General features: G+C 35.2%; 5 protein-coding genes and 1 non-coding gene across 6 annotated transcripts; 4 read left to right on the top strand and 2 right to left on the bottom strand.

The window, feature by feature from the left end:
- Positions 1-804: 804 nt before the first annotated feature.
- On the bottom strand, positions 805-2538 carry LOC125609098 (tyrosine-protein phosphatase RLPH2). The gene is made up of 4 exons (XM_048780014.1): positions 1877-2538; positions 1711-1778; positions 1184-1363; positions 805-1064 (listed from the first exon to the last, which is right to left on the bottom strand). Exons 1-4 carry the CDS (start codon positions 2385-2387, stop codon positions 894-896), a joined length of 930 nt encoding a protein of 309 aa, XP_048635971.1. The 5' UTR covers positions 2388-2538; the 3' UTR covers positions 805-893.
- Positions 2539-6769: 4231 nt separating this feature from the next.
- Positions 6770-7473, top strand: LOC125608704. The gene is made up of 2 exons (XM_048779161.1): positions 6770-7102; positions 7183-7473. The coding sequence occupies exons 1-2, from the start codon at positions 6770-6772 to the stop codon at positions 7471-7473; spliced, it is 624 nt and encodes a 207-aa protein (XP_048635118.1).
- A 547-nt stretch (positions 7474-8020) lies between these two features.
- On the top strand, positions 8021-8637 carry LOC125609101. Its single transcript, XM_048780017.1, has one exon. It carries the CDS (start codon positions 8122-8124, stop codon positions 8395-8397), a length of 276 nt encoding a protein of 91 aa, XP_048635974.1. The 5' UTR covers positions 8021-8121; the 3' UTR covers positions 8398-8637.
- Positions 8638-8747: 110 nt separating this feature from the next.
- LOC125609099 (GDSL esterase/lipase At3g09930-like) lies at positions 8748-11126 on the bottom strand. The gene is made up of 6 exons (XM_048780015.1): positions 10912-11126; positions 10595-10795; positions 10032-10312; positions 9308-9614; positions 9008-9224; positions 8748-8918 (listed from the first exon to the last, which is right to left on the bottom strand). The coding sequence occupies exons 1-5, from the start codon at positions 10970-10972 to the stop codon at positions 9010-9012; spliced, it is 1065 nt and encodes a 354-aa protein (XP_048635972.1). The 5' UTR covers positions 10973-11126; the 3' UTR covers positions 8748-8918; positions 9008-9009.
- Positions 11127-12383: 1257 nt separating this feature from the next.
- On the top strand, positions 12384-13338 carry LOC125609100 (non-classical arabinogalactan protein 31-like). The gene is made up of 2 exons (XM_048780016.1): positions 12384-12634; positions 12830-13338. The coding sequence occupies exons 1-2, from the start codon at positions 12394-12396 to the stop codon at positions 13156-13158; spliced, it is 570 nt and encodes a 189-aa protein (XP_048635973.1). The 5' UTR covers positions 12384-12393; the 3' UTR covers positions 13159-13338.
- A 3066-nt stretch (positions 13339-16404) lies between these two features.
- On the top strand, positions 16405-16522 carry LOC125609765. Its single transcript, XR_007339912.1, has one exon. It is a non-coding gene; the product is annotated as a U5 spliceosomal RNA (small nuclear RNA).
- The last annotated feature ends 1346 nt before the right edge of the window (positions 16523-17868 follow it).

The raw sequence follows: 17868 nt of genomic DNA on the forward strand, positions 1-17868 counted from the left end.
TATGAATATGGTTAGCTATTCGTTCGAACAATTGACTGATTTCGCATGATCTCACAAAACATGATTGAGTTAAGTTTCTTATTGATCCATGCCGCAACCATGCAAAGTTTATCATCAAGACATCAACAACATACTGTAAGATTTAATTTTAATTTGATTATACTTCCATCACTGGGTGATCTTAAGAAACAAACAAAAAATGAAACCAATTTGTTTATACGCTTAGATCCTGGGGAACTTTTTTCATAATAAAAATTTTCGGTTCACGTGAACCAACCGAAGTAAAACAACAGCTGTCATTAATATGAAAATGAAGTTAGCATGTGTGTTGCACATTCCTGACAACTCCTTTTCTTATCTGTCTTTTTCCTTTAATTGGGTCCATTTCTTCCTTCCTGGTTACTACTGGATCCGAGGGTAAAGAAAGAAAGGAAATAAACTTGATTATAAAAGATAAATTCGTAATCTCAACATTTTTTTTTTTTTAACATATTTTGCTAAAGCGGTACATTGTGTAATATAAAAAAGAGAAGTTTAGGACCTCCTGACTCACATAGTTTCTCTATAATTGAATTAAACTTAGTGTATATATCAACTGCAGCAAATGTTCCAAAAGTTCCATGGGTTGCACAAGGGCGTATCACCCACCCTTCTTCATAGGGCTTTCCTGAATTGCGAAGTTAAAGTAGAAATAAGTTCTAATGATTGGGCTTTTGAACGTTCGTAAGCCCATTATGTTGTTTTTCCTCTGACCTGTGAGAGGTCACTAGACTCGCTACTTTTGAGAATTTTTCTTTGTAAACGTTTGTTAAAACTGAAACCTCTTATTAATTCTTTCTGGGAATGCAACTATGCAAGTATACCTTGATCACAATGGATTGAACAAAAGAAACTCAGCTAGAAACATTATCAGTGTCTCGGATAATCATCTTAGAAGGAAGAACAATCGCAGCCACAGGCTTTTCCGGGTATCCACCCCCTTCATCGATGATCAATCTCAGACCATCCATATGAAGTTTCCCATGATGCCCGCTAACTAAAACAGTCTCTTTATCATCCAGCTCCTGCAAAAACAAAAACAAAAAAAAAAACATTTCAGACAAACACAAAAGCATACAAACAGATTACAAAACTAGAAAGATCCTAACACCCAAAAAAGTTGGTTTCTTTTCAATCTTTTCACCTGTGGGATGTCCCAAACGTTCCTCCGACCGCTAAGATACGGTACTTTCGAAATGCTCGTGTCTTTAGCTCTCAACAGCTTTAGTTGTTCTTCAACGCTGTCCCCTTTCTCCAAACCAGCATGTACAGCAATCAACTTACAACGCTTTACCCCTTCCTCGGTCTCTACACAAACATCATCCTGCAATAGAATCAACAAAATAAAATTACTACCAATTTTTTCCTCCAAATAATATCTTAGCTTGGCTGTAACTGTAAATCTCTAAAGGGTTGCAAAAGATTTGATCACTAAGCCCAAAGTTCCACTCTTTAAAGCTTTATACACACTCAACTACTTAGGAGAAAGATCTTTTACCTCTTCATGAACCCAAACACATGACTACTACTATTACTACACATTTTTCCTCCAAATAATATCTTAGCTTGGCTGTAACAGTAAATCTCTAAAGGGTTGCAAAAGATTCGATCACTAAGCCCAAAGTTCCACTCTTTATAGCTTTATACACACACTCAAACTACTTTTCATACCTCTTCATGGACCCAAACCATATTGGTCAAGAACTTCTTGTGACTCTCTGGCACAGCCTTCATCAAATCTACCAATTAAAACAAAAGTTTCAAAAACCAAACAACTAGTTACAAACTACAACCAGAGAGAAAGAATCTAGAACACAATGATTTGAGAATCTTTTACCAGAAGATCCATGAGGAACACCATAAGATTCAAAAGTAGTCCCAGCATCATAAATAGATCCTTTATAAGCCATCCCTTTCACGGAATTGAACTGAGCCTTAATCTTACCAGCCCACCTCCTCCCTTGGAGATGCATCTCCTCAAAGCCTTCGCCTTTATACCAACCTTCCCTCTCCTCGCTCTCCTCGTACTCCCTCCACGTCTCCTTCAGCTCGGATCCGTCCCAAGGACGCGGCAGCAAACCCAGAAACGCCGCGAAGGCGAAGTCGTGGTTCCCGGCGAGAAAGACGTGGGTTTGCTCCGGGTGTTTCTCCGGGAGAGAGATCAGAAAGTCGATGACTTTACGCGTCTCCGGTCCGCGGTCGCAGTAGTCGCCGAGGAAGATGACGAGGGCTGAGGTGAATTGTGATGGGTCGAGGGCGGATTGGAGGTTGAGCCAGAGGTTGGTGAGCTTGGTGATGTATCCATGGATGTCTCCGACGCATATCACCGTCCGTGGTTTTTGCGACATTGCTCTCTGTTTTGTTGAAATGATAATGCACTTGTTTTGTTTGCTAGCAGGTGTGGTGGCTGCTTGTTTTAAAAATTTTAATCATTAACGTTTACCAAAAGAAAAAAAGAAAAAAAAAACTCTTTTATCATCTAAATTAATTTTATTACACAACTCAACACCACAGAACGTACTAGATGAAGAAAGGCTGTTACTTATAGTATGATAGAATATTCGATGAGCCAAAGTTCAATAAGCTGAACATTTGAAGTTGGGGCAGCTGATGAGACAGCGCAACAATGTGCTCTACAACAGCATAACTCTTATCTCAGCACCATCACTGCCAGTTAGAACAGAGAAAATTTTCAGGTCTAAATGGCGGAGCCAATGAAGAGGCATGTGGATTAACTGGCCCCTGTCAATTCTAATTTTTTACTTAATATAAGCATATAGCTGCAATATACATTCATTAATTTGTCCAGATTTAATGGTTTAGCACACTTGATGATGGGTAATTGTAAATCTTTCAATAACTTTATATGTATATAGTTTTGACTCTGGTAGATTTTGTTTCTACCTTCGCCGCTGGGTCTAATGGATATGTGGACTAGATGACATAACCTCCCAATCTACCATCTACTGTCTTTCTTGTCTTTTATCCAATTTTTGCCAAGAAAACAGTTTGTAAAAATCTTTACTTGTAAAGACAAACCTTTCATTTAACTACTAGACTACTAGTGATATTTATAATTTAGCAAAAAAGCAGCTGATGAAATTCTTAGAAAGTACCAGAATATGAAAACTTTAGGTGGAAAAGATATCGCTGTCGCGGATGATCTTTCTTAGAAGAAAAGACGATTGCAGCCAAAGGTTTATAATTGTATCCACCGCTTTCATCGATGATCAGTCTCAAGCCATCGATGTGTAGTTTCCATGGTGACCGCTGACTACAACAGTCTGTTTATCATCCAGTTCCTGAAAAAAAAACAACAAGGCATTCAAGCTATAGCTGTACTAAAAACTCATTTCATTGGTCAACATTGCGATATGTTAACTTGGTTTCGGCTATGACGATCAAATTCGTGTAGAAACTCAACCTAGAAGTACTAAGGAAAGGGCTGGTTAATTTGCCCAGCATCATGAACATGTTAAGTTCATTTTCATTGTTCAACTTCTCGATTTGTGGTATATAGTAGTACTATATGCTGATATAACATTATAGCCAGTTTCCAACAAGGGTAAGGCTCGCTTTTTGGGGGATGATTACCTGAACGGGCGGCTCTTATGCAGTTATGCGCTCAAGCGGAGGAAGCACATAGACCATGTGTTTTGTTGTCCTGCGATTATAGTTCAGACATGTAGTAGTGTAATCACGCATTTAAAGGTTATTTCTAATATTTATTTCTTTGATTGTAACATCATAATTCGTCTTTATAAACGTATTATCATATTCGATATATCATCAAGATTTCAACAAGTCCATTTAGAACAACAGTCTAATGCCTACAACATCCATGTCTTTTTAATTTGTAGCTTTAACTTTTCAAAAGACCTTTAATAATTAAATAATTTACTATTAAGCCCGCCTTGTGGAACATGCTAAAAATATAAACCAAAGAAATGCATAGCACTAGGCTTATAATAAAGGAAATACAGACAAATGAAATAAATAAATAATGAATAAATCGAAATTTTAGTAGAAAATAGTAATAATAATTACGTATATCTCACTCTTTAGTTTTCATTAAAGACGCACGCTATTCCATTCGTTACTGAATAAGATGCTATTTTTACGGGACTCTTCACCAAACGCTGCTTGCTTATTAATTTGCACTAGATCGTTTTTCCGCGCTACGCGCGGATTAGGCATGGACATTTTATCTAATATCTGAATTCATACCTGAATCTGATTCGAAAAATTCAAACCGAAAATCCGACTGAAGTGGCAAAATACCCAAATGGATATTAAGTTAGGAGAGACTGGATATCCGTATCTGAATAGATAATATTCAAACCCGAATAGATATTCGAAGATTATGTATACTTAACCCTTCTAATTTAGTTCTCTTATATTATTCAAAATATTTATATTTATGTTGTATATGGTTCAGAAATTAGATAATATGAATATTGTTGACAAAAAAAAAGTTGACAAAAAAAAAGATAATATGAATATAATTACGGACAAAATGATTTACTTCTCACTTGAAATGCATGTCAAGCATTTTTCAATTTTAAAATTTTATCTCCAAATCTGTTAATTGTCCAACCAATAAAAAACAGCAAATCAGTTAAGTTAATGGTAAAAATTTTAGTACAAAAATTTGAGGAATGAAGAATTTAATTTTTTTTGTCTAATTCTAAATATCTGAACCCATTCCAAAATAACAAAACTAAAATAAAAAATACCATAATTTGACCCGATATGTAAAAATATTCGAACGGGTTCTTAGAGCACGGTTTCTGAGGACAAAAAGGAAGTGAGATAGATTTATATGAACATATAAATCTTAAGAATATTAGATATCTTAAATCATCTTGCACCGAGTAACACTTTAGAACCATCGATGACTAAATCACGTCTTCATCTTAGGTTTTTGGGAATGATTCTTTTGTGGTATGTAGTTGGGATTGAGAAATATCCTAAACGGTAGCAACAAATATCCACTTGTTTTACCATTAACTTAACTGATTTTCTGTTTTTTATTGGTTGGACAATTAACACCTTTTGGCTGGTGTTTTTTTTGTTCTTGAAGCCATTTTCATGTCGTTGGTTCAGACAAAAGAAGTATCACAGTGACACAAACAAAATCTTGTATCGTTAATAATTTACTATTTATCAGATTCCTACAAAATTTGAAAATGTGGCCATTACTTCTGTATGTTGAAACTCTATTAGCATGTGATATTAATGAAAAAATAAAACATACAGCAAAAAGGTAATAAAACTAAAACATTTTTACTAAAACAGAAGAAAGAAAGATCAGATACTTAGTAATTCGGCCACCTCAAAAGACTTAGCAATCACCTGAGGATTATCAAGCAAGATCCAAATTATACTAAGGTCCATAAAACATAAAAAGCATCCTACAAATCTATGAGAAGTCTGTGAACCTCATAGAATACATAAAGAAAATAATCTTTCAATTGCACGTTTGGTTACCATGTGCATATGAAAACAGATAAACAAAATAAAATTATTCACCCACATATGTCCGTAGTTCCAAATACACAAAATTCCAGAAGAAACTTGCTAGTTAGAAACCTGCAAAATAATGTGATAGCAGTTTCCATCCTGAGTAGCAGAAACTAAAGGTAAAGTTATAAAACAATGAAAGTGGTGCTACTCCACAAAATTAAGGATACCAAATGGTCATATTTTTTTCTTTCAGTCACTACAACTAAGCTGCATGAGAGAAAAGTGAAATGCTTAAATTACCATGGTTCTGTATGATGTAGATCCAGAGACCTTACTCTCTCAAACCTTTGAGCAAATTCTTTCTGATCCAAAAAAATAACATGTAAACACAGTTTAAAACCATAGTGAATGATCTAAAGGAAATCTCCAAAATACATACATGGATATAGTAAAACAATACATTGATCTCAAGTCTGGGAAGCTGTTTTACCAAAAAGAAAGAAACCCGTAGTCTGTATCAACCATAAATAAGATCATAAACTAAAAACAAATTCATGAATTAAAAATACAAACTTTGCCAAAAGCTCTCCATCAAAATAAACAATGGAACCTCAACCAAACACATATATACAAAACTAATCGCTTGTAACCAACCAACCAGGTTCGAAATTAATAAGAAACAATTGTATTATCAAACAAACTTATATCTTACTAATGAAAAGAAACAAAACGTTGTATGATTCTTTACCGTATCTGGAAGTCCTTCTTTTCCAATAACATATGTTTTTTGTTGTCCATCGTTAAGAACTACTTCCAAGGTAAGTCTGGTCCATCTGAAATCAAAAGTAACATTTTTATATGAATTAACCGACAATACTTGTTCTTCACCATCAATGTTTGCATGATCCTCAACTCAGATTCAAAGGTTGTTGTGTCACCTTGTCCTGTCAGAAGCTCCCTTTTGCTGAGGTTGTCCAAGTAGTCCAATGTCTCTAATATTTTGCTGATGATATCTGAGAAAGAGAGGTAAGTATGATATGAACATAAGAATCTAAAAGGGCTTTCCCTTGATGTTTCTAGCAAGAGAAATCAATGAGTCGCCATTATGGCAAATGAAACCCGAAGAGAGAACATAAACTGTAAATGGAAACATACACAAACAAAATTCAGAATCTGTAAAGAGAAAAAACATAAAAGGCATGATGTTGGTTTTACTTTGACCTGTCAGGCCAAATTCAGCTCTCTCTCTCTCTCTCTCTCTCCAATGCCGTTGGATAACGATGGTGACTGTAGCTTAACGGAGCTCATCTCCTCTATCCTCGACCGCATCCCAAACCTTCTCAGCTTCAAATCCAAATGGTCCTCGATCCGCGTCAAACTCGCCGATCTCAACACTCACCTCTCTGATATTCCCGCCTCTTCTTCTTCCAACCAGCTAGCTCTGGATCTCCTCCTCTCCGCTCGAGAGACGCTCCACAACGCCTCCTCCGTCGCGGCTAGGTGCGAGGGTCCGAGTTTATCTGAGAGAAATCTCAATACGCAGAGCGACGTCGACTCGGTCATGGCTCGACTCGATCGCCACGTGAAGGACGCTGATGTTCTGATCAAAAGCAGTCTTCTCAACGAAATCGAAAAAGCAGTCTTCTCAACGAAATCGTTTCGATTTCGTCAAAGAAGGAAGCTGCGGCGAGGAATCTAGTTATCCGATTACAGATCGGTGAACCGAAGTCGAAGAACTCGGCGATTGAATCTTTGCTTCGGGAAGATGATAAGAACGTGATGATATCCATAGTTCAAGGTGTTGTTCTCGTTCAGGTTCGGTTGCTCGATTCGTGTAGTTTGAGCATGAAGGAGAAGGTTGTAGCCGTGATTTCAAGAATCTCAACGGTGGAGAGCAGTAAACACGTGTTGATAGCTGAAGGGCTGAACCACCTCCTTCGTGTGTTGGAATCAGGAAGTGGTTTCTAAATCAACATCAAAGGTTTGATTAGAGAAATGTGAAGTTACTCGTTGAAACGGTTTGGAGAGAAGAGTAATAGAAGATGTGGAAGTCGAAAGGTAAAAGAAGAACGAAGTTAGAGTTACGATGTAATCAGTTGCAGTACGAAGTGGGCTATAAGATACAGAACAAACAGGCCAAAACAAACGAAGCCCAAAACAAAATAAATCGAAGATGACGGATGACATGGATGATTGTTGCAATATTATTGGCTGATTTTTTTTGGTGACGTGGACGCGCTTAGAAGTCTTGATATCTTCCTTTTAGTATTGTTAGATATTCCAAATTTTATTGGTGTTTATATACATCTAATATGATTTTTCCATTTTCGGTATTGTTTTCCGTTTTGATATTTATTCGGTATGTTTTAGTTTAAAAGAATAATTTCAATTATTGATACCCAAATCATTCACATATTTCTTTCTTAATCAAACTAGTGAGGTGGCGTAAATAGATATTGTATAGTATAAATGGTAGTTAAAAAGTAGTACCCAATAGCTGCCATCTATGTGAATTGTAATGTGTCATTCCTTTCTCTTCACGTAACCTCACAGCTCTCTCTATATAAACGCATAAGCAACACAAATCAATCATACACAAAAAAAAAGAGGAAAAAAATGGGGAAAGTGAGCTTGCTTCTTAACTTTCTCATTAGCCATGCCTCCAAGCAAGAAAGCATGGAGAAATTTGACAGAAACGGAGGATCAAGCAGTGGGTTTAAGATGCCGTTGCATTACCCAAAATACACAAAGGATGATTACGAGAAGATGGAAGAGTGGAGACTTGATTTGCTTCTCTCAGACTACGGACTCATTGCTTTCCACGACACTAGTACTCTCCATGAGAAGCGAGCTATTGCGATCGAAACTTTTCTGTGGCCTCATGCGTACTAAAGGGTCGGAGAATGTAGAGATGCGGCCGATATAAAGAAATGAACTACAAACCGAGATATCCATCTACCGAAAATATCATGAGAAGACTTTGTGGTATCTTTGGTGATACTATACCTCATATTCTATAGTTTTCATCATGTCTATTTATGTTTAATACATTATATAAGTTTGATTTCATATGAATCTGCAACTCAATAAAGTATGTGGTGTTTTGTCTATATATCAAGAATTTTCATCTGATACATTTTTATCGGTCCAATCATTGCATTAAATATCATTGTGTAGCGATATAGCTCTGTAGCCAAGGAAGAACCAGGCTATATTACATGACTCTAAATACACTGATAATGTCACTTTCTAACTAATTTTATTCCGAACAGAAGTCTCATGTATCAATTCAAGAACAGCTTGCATGATAAAGGAAGATTCCACATCTTATAAACATTGTTTTTATTTGACGGTCTATATTGGACCAGCTGCTCTTGTTGAGACTTGAACCAGTGAGCTTGACTTGAAACTCTCTGTAATACGAACACAAGCAGAAACAAATGTTAGTTACAAACACAAGTGAGTGAAAAATCGAGACATCAATAAGAACATTAAGTCTTACTTTTAAATCAAAACGGCTTTGAGGTTTTCGCGTAAAACTGAGTAAACGGATCTCCACCCTTCTTCTGTCGGATGAAAGACATCCCAAAAGAAGGAAGTCTTTGGATCTTTGCAAATTGTATACTTCTTCTCACCCTTCTTGTCCACGTTTGAGCACGAGTCATTGCTTGTAATCCCGACACAACACGGTTTCAATGGGTTCACAAACCTCGTAACCCCTAATTCAAAAAACTCGTAAAATCGATATAGGAATTTATAAAAAAAAACAATATTTCTCTAACATTTTCTTTTTTGAATTTACCAGGTTCCGCTCTTTTGTTCTTGAGGACAGTCAAGAAGGCCTTGTAGAGATCAAGAATGACGAAAGTGGAAGGTTTGGTCTCATTGTTGAGCTTCGCCACGGTTCTACGCAACAAAGTATTGTGAAGTTTCACTAATGCGTTATCTGATGCGTTGCAATGTTTGAATGAACTAGAGGTGGTTTTGCTAGGGAGACATCCGAGTGGCTGCAGTGAAGCTATTGCTATCTTCTTCACTCCCAACTTGTGGATGCGTCTCAAGTTTACTTCGGTTTGATCAACAACTTTCTTGATGAATCCCGGGAACTCCTGCAAGATATAATTTCCTTTTTTTAGCCAAAAAAAGAAGAAGATATAATTAATTTCTTATTATGTTTACATGTTAAATTATAATTTTTTTGTGGGTACCTTCAAACTTTTTTCTAAAAACAATGTTTCCACTTTCTTATTAAAAATATTTTAAAACATGCAAACTCAGTAAACTTTTACTTATTACTCTATTTTCACTTTAAAAAGTGTAATAGAAAACTCAACTCGATTATGGAGTTACTCTATTTTTTTTTAAAGTGCTTTTGAGATGCTATTATATTTGTATTTATGCTTTACGATTTCTAGTCCACTATTTTTTTTCTAAGTATAAAATAGTGTTTTAAAATTTTAAATATAGAAATCTTCTTTTTAGTTTGGCCTAGTAAATGCAAACGCATATATGATGTTTTTTCTTACGGTCATGGGACGTTTTTGGAGAATGAAAGTGCCGTAGTCGTTGCCAGCGTTGCTGACGAGGGCAAGAGAGGTGTGGAGGTCGGACGGAGAGTAGATGTTGCCGGAAGCGAGGACTTTTTGGAAATAATCAATCTGAGTTGTCATGTTTGGCAATGGATTATTGAAAGTCTTGAACACTCCTGTCCCTCCGTACGCGTAATTCATTCCGTATAACAGCCGTTCCTTTCCCGCGTAATTCTTCCACGTGTACGGAATCGGTGACTTTATCCTCAAGTATCTTGCTGCACACAAAAGTTTGGTGTAAGAAAATTTGAGTAAAAATCCTAATATCACTCATAAAATTTCCACGTCAGAATTTTGATAGCTGGTTTGGTTACAGTCACTCGTAATTTTCCTTTTTAATTAGGTAGTTAGTCTAAATATCTAATTAACCTAACAAAATAAAATGGTTTGATCCCAAAATTACGTGTTTGTTAGTGTGTTGAAACTAGTGGCCGACCACATGCATGCACCATCCATTCCACATTAGTTGTGACAAAAAACGAGATAGAGAGAGAGAGAACCGAGAAAATCGGTGGCGATGCGGCCGTCGGAGAAACGACCGGAGGGCTTTCCAGGAAAACTGACGCCGTAAGGCATTTTCCAGGAATCGGCTAGGGACTTCCTTATGTTTCCCGTATCTGCATATGAATCTCCGAACACGAACAACCTATTCGGTCTCATACGCTTCATGTTGTTATGCTGAAAATGGTCCGATTCAACACCTTCAAAATATTTTTAAAATTTTATTGTAATGGATTTCGGGGAATCGATTTATGTGATCAAGAACTTTACATATATAGTATTTTTTTTTGAACAACGCATATAAATGTATAATTACCTATTAACCAAGAAGAGAATGAGACGAGAAAGAGAGAGATGAATAGTTTTAGAGACTCCATTGCTTGCTTGCTTGCTTTCTTTTTGTGTGTGTGTGTAATATAGTATCAGATTCAGACCAAAAAGCTTCTTTGTTTGTTTGTGTGTGTGTCTTTCGTAGTGTTAAAGGAGAAAACGTGGAGAGAAAAGAGGAGGAAGAAGTACATATGTGGCGGGGATAAGTTGAAGGAGGAGAGACCTTTGGAAATTTAATAGTTTCGTTACCCTCTTGTCAACGTCTTTTTAGGCTTTATATAGTGATGACAATTACCAAAGGAGATTTAATAAAACGTTGACGAAGGAAAAAAAATTGGTCAACTTAAGGATATATTATACCACTAGTTAAGCTTGAACGAGTTAAAATACTAATCAACTCGTAAATATATTTAAATGTTCAAAAAAGAATTTATAAACATTTTCTGTTTTAAAAACATGTGAATAATATCTGAAATTGGTTAATGGAGACTAGAGAGTAAGGTATTATTCGAGTTGAACATTCGTCGATAATAGTTTATAGGTATGAAAATTCTACATATGGGATACAAGTTTGATAAATTTTAAAGAGTTGGTGATACACTCACATACACATGCCTTTTCTTACATGTCATATATATCTATATATGTCAACTCAACTATATGGATTGTGTTTTATTATTATAAAAACTTTGCTAGCTTACATGAAGGCACACCAAACAATTTTAGCGAAGTCGTTGACATAATTCACATGGAAGGCTTCTCTTGAGTCATGGTATTGCCCTTGCATCCAAAAATTATTAGTGATAGAAAAATTTCGACCTCTATATTTTGCATGCTAAGTGCCATATATTTGTATTTTGTGCAATTGTAAAACCCAATGTCAACATTTTTTTTTTGAGCAAACATAGATTAAAACAAACCAAGGTTCATGCAGCACTAGTAGCAGAGGAAGTAATCGAAAATAAAGCTGCTGAGTCAGCTTGAACATTTACTAAACGCGGGATAAAATGAAAAGAGATAGACGTAAAAGAGCGAGCCATAAAACGAATGTCATGGAGAATGTTTTTCAATACTACATCCTGTTCTTGAGTCTTCAAGAGTGAAATGAGGTTCTTCGAGTCAGAGAAGATGTTGATGCTGCTGACATGTGAAGAGAGTGCAGCTCCCATAGCTGCCTTAACCACCAACAGTACTGACCACCAATGCTTCCTAATGTCAACATTTTCTTGTTTTACAATTTGGTCTAATATTTTATCACAGTCATTATCTGTTTTACACGTATGTTAAAAATGACTTCCTGATTTAAAGCTTTACAATAATAGAAAATAATTGAGATCACAATACTAAATGGACCGCACGTCTGGAGGTAGTGCCCTTCCACACATATAACATTCCCTCCCCCATAACCAAAATGTCTCAATTTATATTATATAAAACGATTATATATATACCTAGTCTTTTTTACATCATGAGCACAATCTCAAAAACATCCAGCCCAAAAAAAGAATCGAGAGAGGTTGCCATGGCGCAGAGGATCACGACACTGGTTCTGCTCATAGAGATACTGTTTCTGTTAAATTATGTGAGTCAAATAGCCAAGACCGCAGCAGCTAACGACGGAGATGTGATTCACGTCACCGGGAAAGTGATGTGCCAAGATTGCACTCTTAACTACGACCAATGGATCAACGGCTCTGAACCCATCAAAGGTATTAACTGCTTTCGATAAATCCAAATTTGTATATATGTATCTATTCGGAGTTGTATGAATCGAGATATATTTCCCCACATTGCCTCTCTAATCGGATTTGATGACTTTGATAAACCGGTTAACTCATACCCCGGTCTGAAGATACTCAAAACCGGATTAGTAACCAAAAATCGTTCCATTTTGTATCTTTTAGGGGCTGTGGTATCAATCACTTGTATGGACGAGAGGGAAAGAGTGAGATACTATGGCAGCGACAAGACCGATGAAAGAGGCCAGTTCGATCTTATCGTCGACAAAGTCCTCTACGGCGGAAAGAATCTCAAGCCTAATCTTTGTAATGTCCGGCTCGTGTCTCCTGCTGACCAGTCATGTGGTATTCCGACCGATTTTGGCAATGGTCAAACCGGAGAGAAGCTAGTTCAGCCGTTCATGGTTTTCAAGAATCTAGTGAAGTTTGTAGTCGGGCCATTTTATTATACCACCCCCATGTGTGACACCCCTAAATATGAAAACAACTACTAGAGTTGGATGATTTTAACATTTGGTTAAAGGTCATTTGAAATTAGTGGTCCTCTGCTATATATGTTTCTCATTATGTGTAATGCCACATGTTTTTGCTTTCTTAATTTTGTTGATTCTTGTAAATGTAAAATTACAATATTCTTTTTTACACATCATAAACTTCTTGCAATATGTTTTCCTTGTTATGTAAATCATATTTCAGTTAAGTGACTAACTTCTAATATATCTTATATATTAAAACAGAAGTCACAACTTTGATTCATGTGTGATTTTTTTTTAAAAATGAACATATTCCTAAAACGTCATGTTACATTTAATCTTTAATCTTATCATTTAAATTTTGGGCATACCAAAAATTTTTATTGGGTTATCAATAATTAAATTTAAATAATAGATGATCTATTGGATTTATAAATTAAATAGATATAATTTAATGTTGTAATACTATATCTCTATATGTTAAATATTTAAATATTTGTCGATGTTAACTTTTAAAATTATAAAGATTTTTTTTAAATAACAAAAATCATATTATCTAACAATGATTAATCTTTACTACCTTAAACCAATGAAAACAAATTTTAAACTATATAGTTCATTTTAAAAATTAAACAAAACTAAATGTTTAATTATTTACTCGATAATATAAATCTAAGAAACGAAAAGTTTTATTTTTAAAAAACTTTCTAAATTTATGAAATTTTACAATATCTTTGAATATGACAATAAAACAATATTTTAATAATCTTTATATATATAGTTACGATTTTAATAATAAAATAAAAATCCAAAAAATATATATATAGAAGAAGATACAAATACATGTGAAAGTTTGAAACAATCTATTCAATGAAAAAAATATACCGTAAACTTATTATGTTTTAAAAATTGATAGATACATATATATATTATAATATATACCCATTTAGAATTGAAAATAAAATATTTTTATAAAAATAAATAAAAACAAAAACTCGCGCGGTTGCGCAGATCGAGATCTAGTTATCAATTTAAACTTGAAGTACTGAAAGTGATAATTTGTGTATAGCATTCTGACAATTGGATGAAACTAAAATTTTCAAAAATATATTTGAAAATTTATATGAGTTGTATCTCGATGGATTTTTTTTAACCAAGTAACATAAATATGACAAATGCTAAAAGAAATTACAACGTGGTTACCAGTTTTTTTTAAGACTTTGGGAATTTCATGTTTTACATCTATAATCTCTCATCATATGTTTGGAAACCAGCTTTAGAAGATTTGATTTAAAAATATATTTTATACCAAAAACGCTGTTTTCACCAACTATTGTGACAGTCTATCTCAAATCCTAAGACCATCCACGATGCTGATACTCTTGGCTCTATAACCAAGGTAAGTTTTTTAAATTATTTTATTATTTTTATTTTATTTTTTAGCTAAAAAAAAAAAAGGAGGAGCCAATCGCGGGATCCCACGTGGCAGGTGGGATCCGCGCACAGTAACAAATCTGATCCTTAGCTAAGGATTAATTTGGCACAAACTCTTAAATTTAATGGGTCCCACATATTATTATAATATTTTTTTGTTAAGGATTTTTTGCTAAGGATCCCCAGTGGACATGCTCTAATATTCTTTTATTCCTCACACAAAGAACATATGGGACTGGATACAACACAGACATGATGAAGATAAACAAAATATATCAAAGGGAGAAAGCATGAAAAAGAAAGAGAGAGTATTACAAAGTATACTCATAATCTGCTGATTCCGAGGGGATCCGAAGCTTGCCAAAGGTTAGAAGTTGCCCAATTTCTAGAGGAAGATAAACAAAACTCTCTGTCTGAATCACCTCCCTCTTCATCGTCAGCCTTCTGCAATCTTCGATGATCCATATCTTAAAACACTTTCCTTACAAGAACACAAAATCACTTAATAGCCTCCTCTTTTTTTTTTGTTGTATTTAAGCCATCCCTTAAAGATATAAATTAAACCTCTAGATTCAGAGGTTTTTCTCTTCTTCACCTTAGGGGATGGCCATCCACCTTTGATTGGTGGTGTTGTGCCAAAGTAAGTGAAGGTTTCAACGGTGGAGGCTTCCAGGGGTTTTATAGTGTGTTCTTTCTGCTTGTCTATGGTCATGAAGACATTTTAAAATACTCCAAAAACCCAACTTACTAAAACTATAGTGTTCTTTCCACTTTTCTCTTTTTATTTTATTTTTAAAAGTTAGAACTTTTTGTAACAATGAACCAATATATATCATGTTTGCTAATGTTATTTCTAGAGGATATTCCATTTGTACAATAGACTGATGCAAGATGATATGTTTTATCATATACAGATATTAATTTTGTATTTATAAAATATTGCATGCGGAATTATACATAATAATAATATGAAAAATTCGACAATGTATAAGTTTAAATTAAAGACTCCAGGTATAGGCTGTGGAAGGACCGAAGGAATTTCTTTCAAGGATTTTACAATTAAATTGCAGAAGAACAAAAAAGCTAAATATATTAATGGTGTAAAGGCGTATTAATATATGGTGTAAAGAAAGTGATTAAAAATCATATACAAATATAAGTGGAAGCAGATAATGATTGAATCGGGGGAGTCTTATGTGAATATGCTTGGAATTTAGGATAATCTCATGGAATATGCCATAACCCAAATTGCCTTTTTTTTCACAAATACACACTCATGACTCATATGATGACATTCACAAAATCAGATTGTATCTTTTACTAAATACTTAATTTTGTATGTAACCTGATCTGTCAGGAATGAACATTAATTTTTAGAAAGCATTATTCTTTGAGATACAAATATTATGTTTAATAGTTTAATCTGTAAAAAACAAGAATAGAGATTTCATCAGATTTGAAGAAAACAAGTAAGTTATAAGTTTGTGTGAAAGAATATGATAAATATAATTGCTAGGCTTTTACCCAAAAAAAGTAAAATAATTGCTAGGTTCCTTTTATTTTTATTTTTGTCACGAATTTGCTAGGTTCCTTGAAATGAAAATTTTGTCAGTTTCATTGTTTTCATGAAGATCAGTTTATTGGGTTTTCATTCTATTTATTTTTTAAAGAAAACATCAGGTTTATGTTTAAAGCCCAAAGCTCATTACAGGCCCATTATCTGACGAAGAGTTTTAACGCCATTCTGAAGCTCCCACATCGGGACACTGAGAGTAATTGGCAGAAGAACTTGTCTTATAAATAGTGGCTCTTTTCTAGGAATCTAAACCACGCAGCCATGTGGTGAGCACAAAGCGAACTATTCTTTCGCCTTTTACTAAAGAATACCGTGTGCTCTCCACGCCAAGTGGCATACGCCTATTTTTGGAGGGTCCCGCTCTCGAGTGGGCCCAAACATCAATGAAATTAAATTTTAATGATAAATACTCGGAACCGGATTGAATTAAATAAGACGTTTGGGGTTAAATTAATCTAATGGGCTTGTAACAATTTTGAAACAATATTAGCCTGACGTCTCTCAAATGGGATTTCTTCTGTTAAGTTGGGTTTCACAAGCCCACCTTATTAATAAAAGCTTATGATTTGGAAACAATATGAGACTAAGTCTATCAAATGGGCTTTCTTTTGTTATGCTGGGTATTACAAGCCCAAGGCTATTAATAAAAGAAAATTCAATAATCTACCAAAAAGAAAATTTTCAATATTTCTTTTGTTTTGTAAAAGCAAGTTAAATTTCTTCAGATTTTAATTATGTTGTATTTTATTTTAAATTTACATTTGGTTGTATTTTTATTATTTTGTATGTAATGTTACATTTTATATAAATAAAATAGTTGTTAAAAAAAAGAAAAAGAAAAAAAAGCAAAGTTCAATTATTACGGGGTCAGCATGTGTATACGTTTAACGGTGAGGATTGTGGAACACAATTGAAAGTGATAGGACAAGTGGACAACCCATGCATGATCAAATGTTTTGTACGTTGTTTTGATATCGAACAAGCGAATGATTTTTTTTTTCTACATCAAACAAAAGAATGATGTTCGTCTCTTCAATAATACTCATTTGTCCTCCCAATCTCAACACAGGTTGAGTTTCGCTATTTATTTATTTATTTAGCCACTAAATACAAATAAAATCCTTTTTATGCCATCTGTAATCTTCCATACATTTTAGTTTACAAGCAGTCGAAAATGAGAATTTTAGAGAGAGGTGAGAGAGGCAATTTCTCTCTCGTTTTTCTCTCCGCCTAAGCCTCTCCTCCTCGGCCCTTCTCCTCTGATTCCCTCTGGTGGCCGGCGGTGGGTCTATTCCCGTCGGTCCACCACCCCTAATCGCCCCGCTGATCCAATTCCTCTCCCTATCATGCTAAGGGCTTTTCACTTCCTCCTTGCTCCTCCTTCTCTGGTTCTCGCCGGATTGTGGCCAGATCCGCTGACCAAATTGATGACTGGGTGTGTATCTAGTGTCTCTGGAGAGAGGGCGAGGTTGTAGCAGTCTGTTTGTTTGCAGGAGGCGCCGTCGATTCGGTAGATCTAGGGTTTGTCTTGTGCTGGTTCTGGGTCAGTTCCGGCGCAGAGGCTCACCGGATTGAAGCGCGTCGCTGCATCTTCTCTTCCGGTCTTCAGCCTCCTCTGCTCTCCCCTATCTCCTGCTTCGGTCGCAACTCTTAGAGCTTCCCCGTCTTGTTCCCATGGTCCTAGACGAAGCGACGAGACTGAGGACCTCGTTGGGAACCAC

This window comes from Brassica napus, chromosome A5, assembly GCF_020379485.1.
Source record: "Brassica napus cultivar Da-Ae chromosome A5, Da-Ae, whole genome shotgun sequence".
NCBI lineage: Eukaryota > Viridiplantae > Streptophyta > Magnoliopsida > Brassicales > Brassicaceae > Brassica > Brassica napus.

What these genes read in the sequence shown, in the direction of transcription:
- LOC125609100 (XM_048780016.1), top strand. Translation starts at nt 12,394, where the DNA reads ATGAGCACAATCTCAAAAACATCCAGCCCAAAAAAAGAATCGAGAGAG. An exon ending in CGGCTCTGAACCCATCAAAG is followed by an intron (nt 12,635 to 12,829) that starts GTATTAACTGCT and finishes TGTATCTTTTAG; the next exon opens with GGGCTGTGGTATCAATCACT.
- LOC125609099 (XM_048780015.1), bottom strand. Translation starts at nt 10,972, where the DNA reads ATGGAGTCTCTAAAACTATTCATCTCTCTCTTTCTCGTCTCATTCTCT. An exon ending in ATTCTCTTCTTGGTTAATAG is followed by an intron (nt 10,796 to 10,911) that starts GTAATTATACAT and finishes AATATTTTGAAG; the next exon opens with GTGTTGAATCGGACCATTTT. An exon ending in TCCAAAAACGTCCCATGACC is followed by an intron (nt 9,615 to 10,031) that starts GTAAGAAAAAAC and finishes TATATCTTGCAG; the next exon opens with GAGTTCCCGGGATTCATCAA.
- LOC125609101 (XM_048780017.1), top strand. Translation starts at nt 8,122, where the DNA reads ATGGGGAAAGTGAGCTTGCTTCTTAACTTTCTCATTAGCCATGCCTCC.
- LOC125609098 (XM_048780014.1), bottom strand. Translation starts at nt 2,387, where the DNA reads ATGTCGCAAAAACCACGGACGGTGATATGCGTCGGAGACATCCATGGA. An exon ending in TGTTCCTCATGGATCTTCTG is followed by an intron (nt 1,779 to 1,876) that starts GTAAAAGATTCT and finishes TTTAATTGGTAG; the next exon opens with ATTTGATGAAGGCTGTGCCA. An exon ending in ACGTTTGGGACATCCCACAG is followed by an intron (nt 1,065 to 1,183) that starts GTGAAAAGATTG and finishes TTGTTTTTGCAG; the next exon opens with GAGCTGGATGATAAAGAGAC.
- LOC125608704 (XM_048779161.1), top strand. Translation starts at nt 6,770, where the DNA reads ATGCCGTTGGATAACGATGGTGACTGTAGCTTAACGGAGCTCATCTCC. An exon ending in GCCACGTGAAGGACGCTGAT is followed by an intron (nt 7,103 to 7,182) that starts GTTCTGATCAAA and finishes TCGTCAAAGAAG; the next exon opens with GAAGCTGCGGCGAGGAATCT.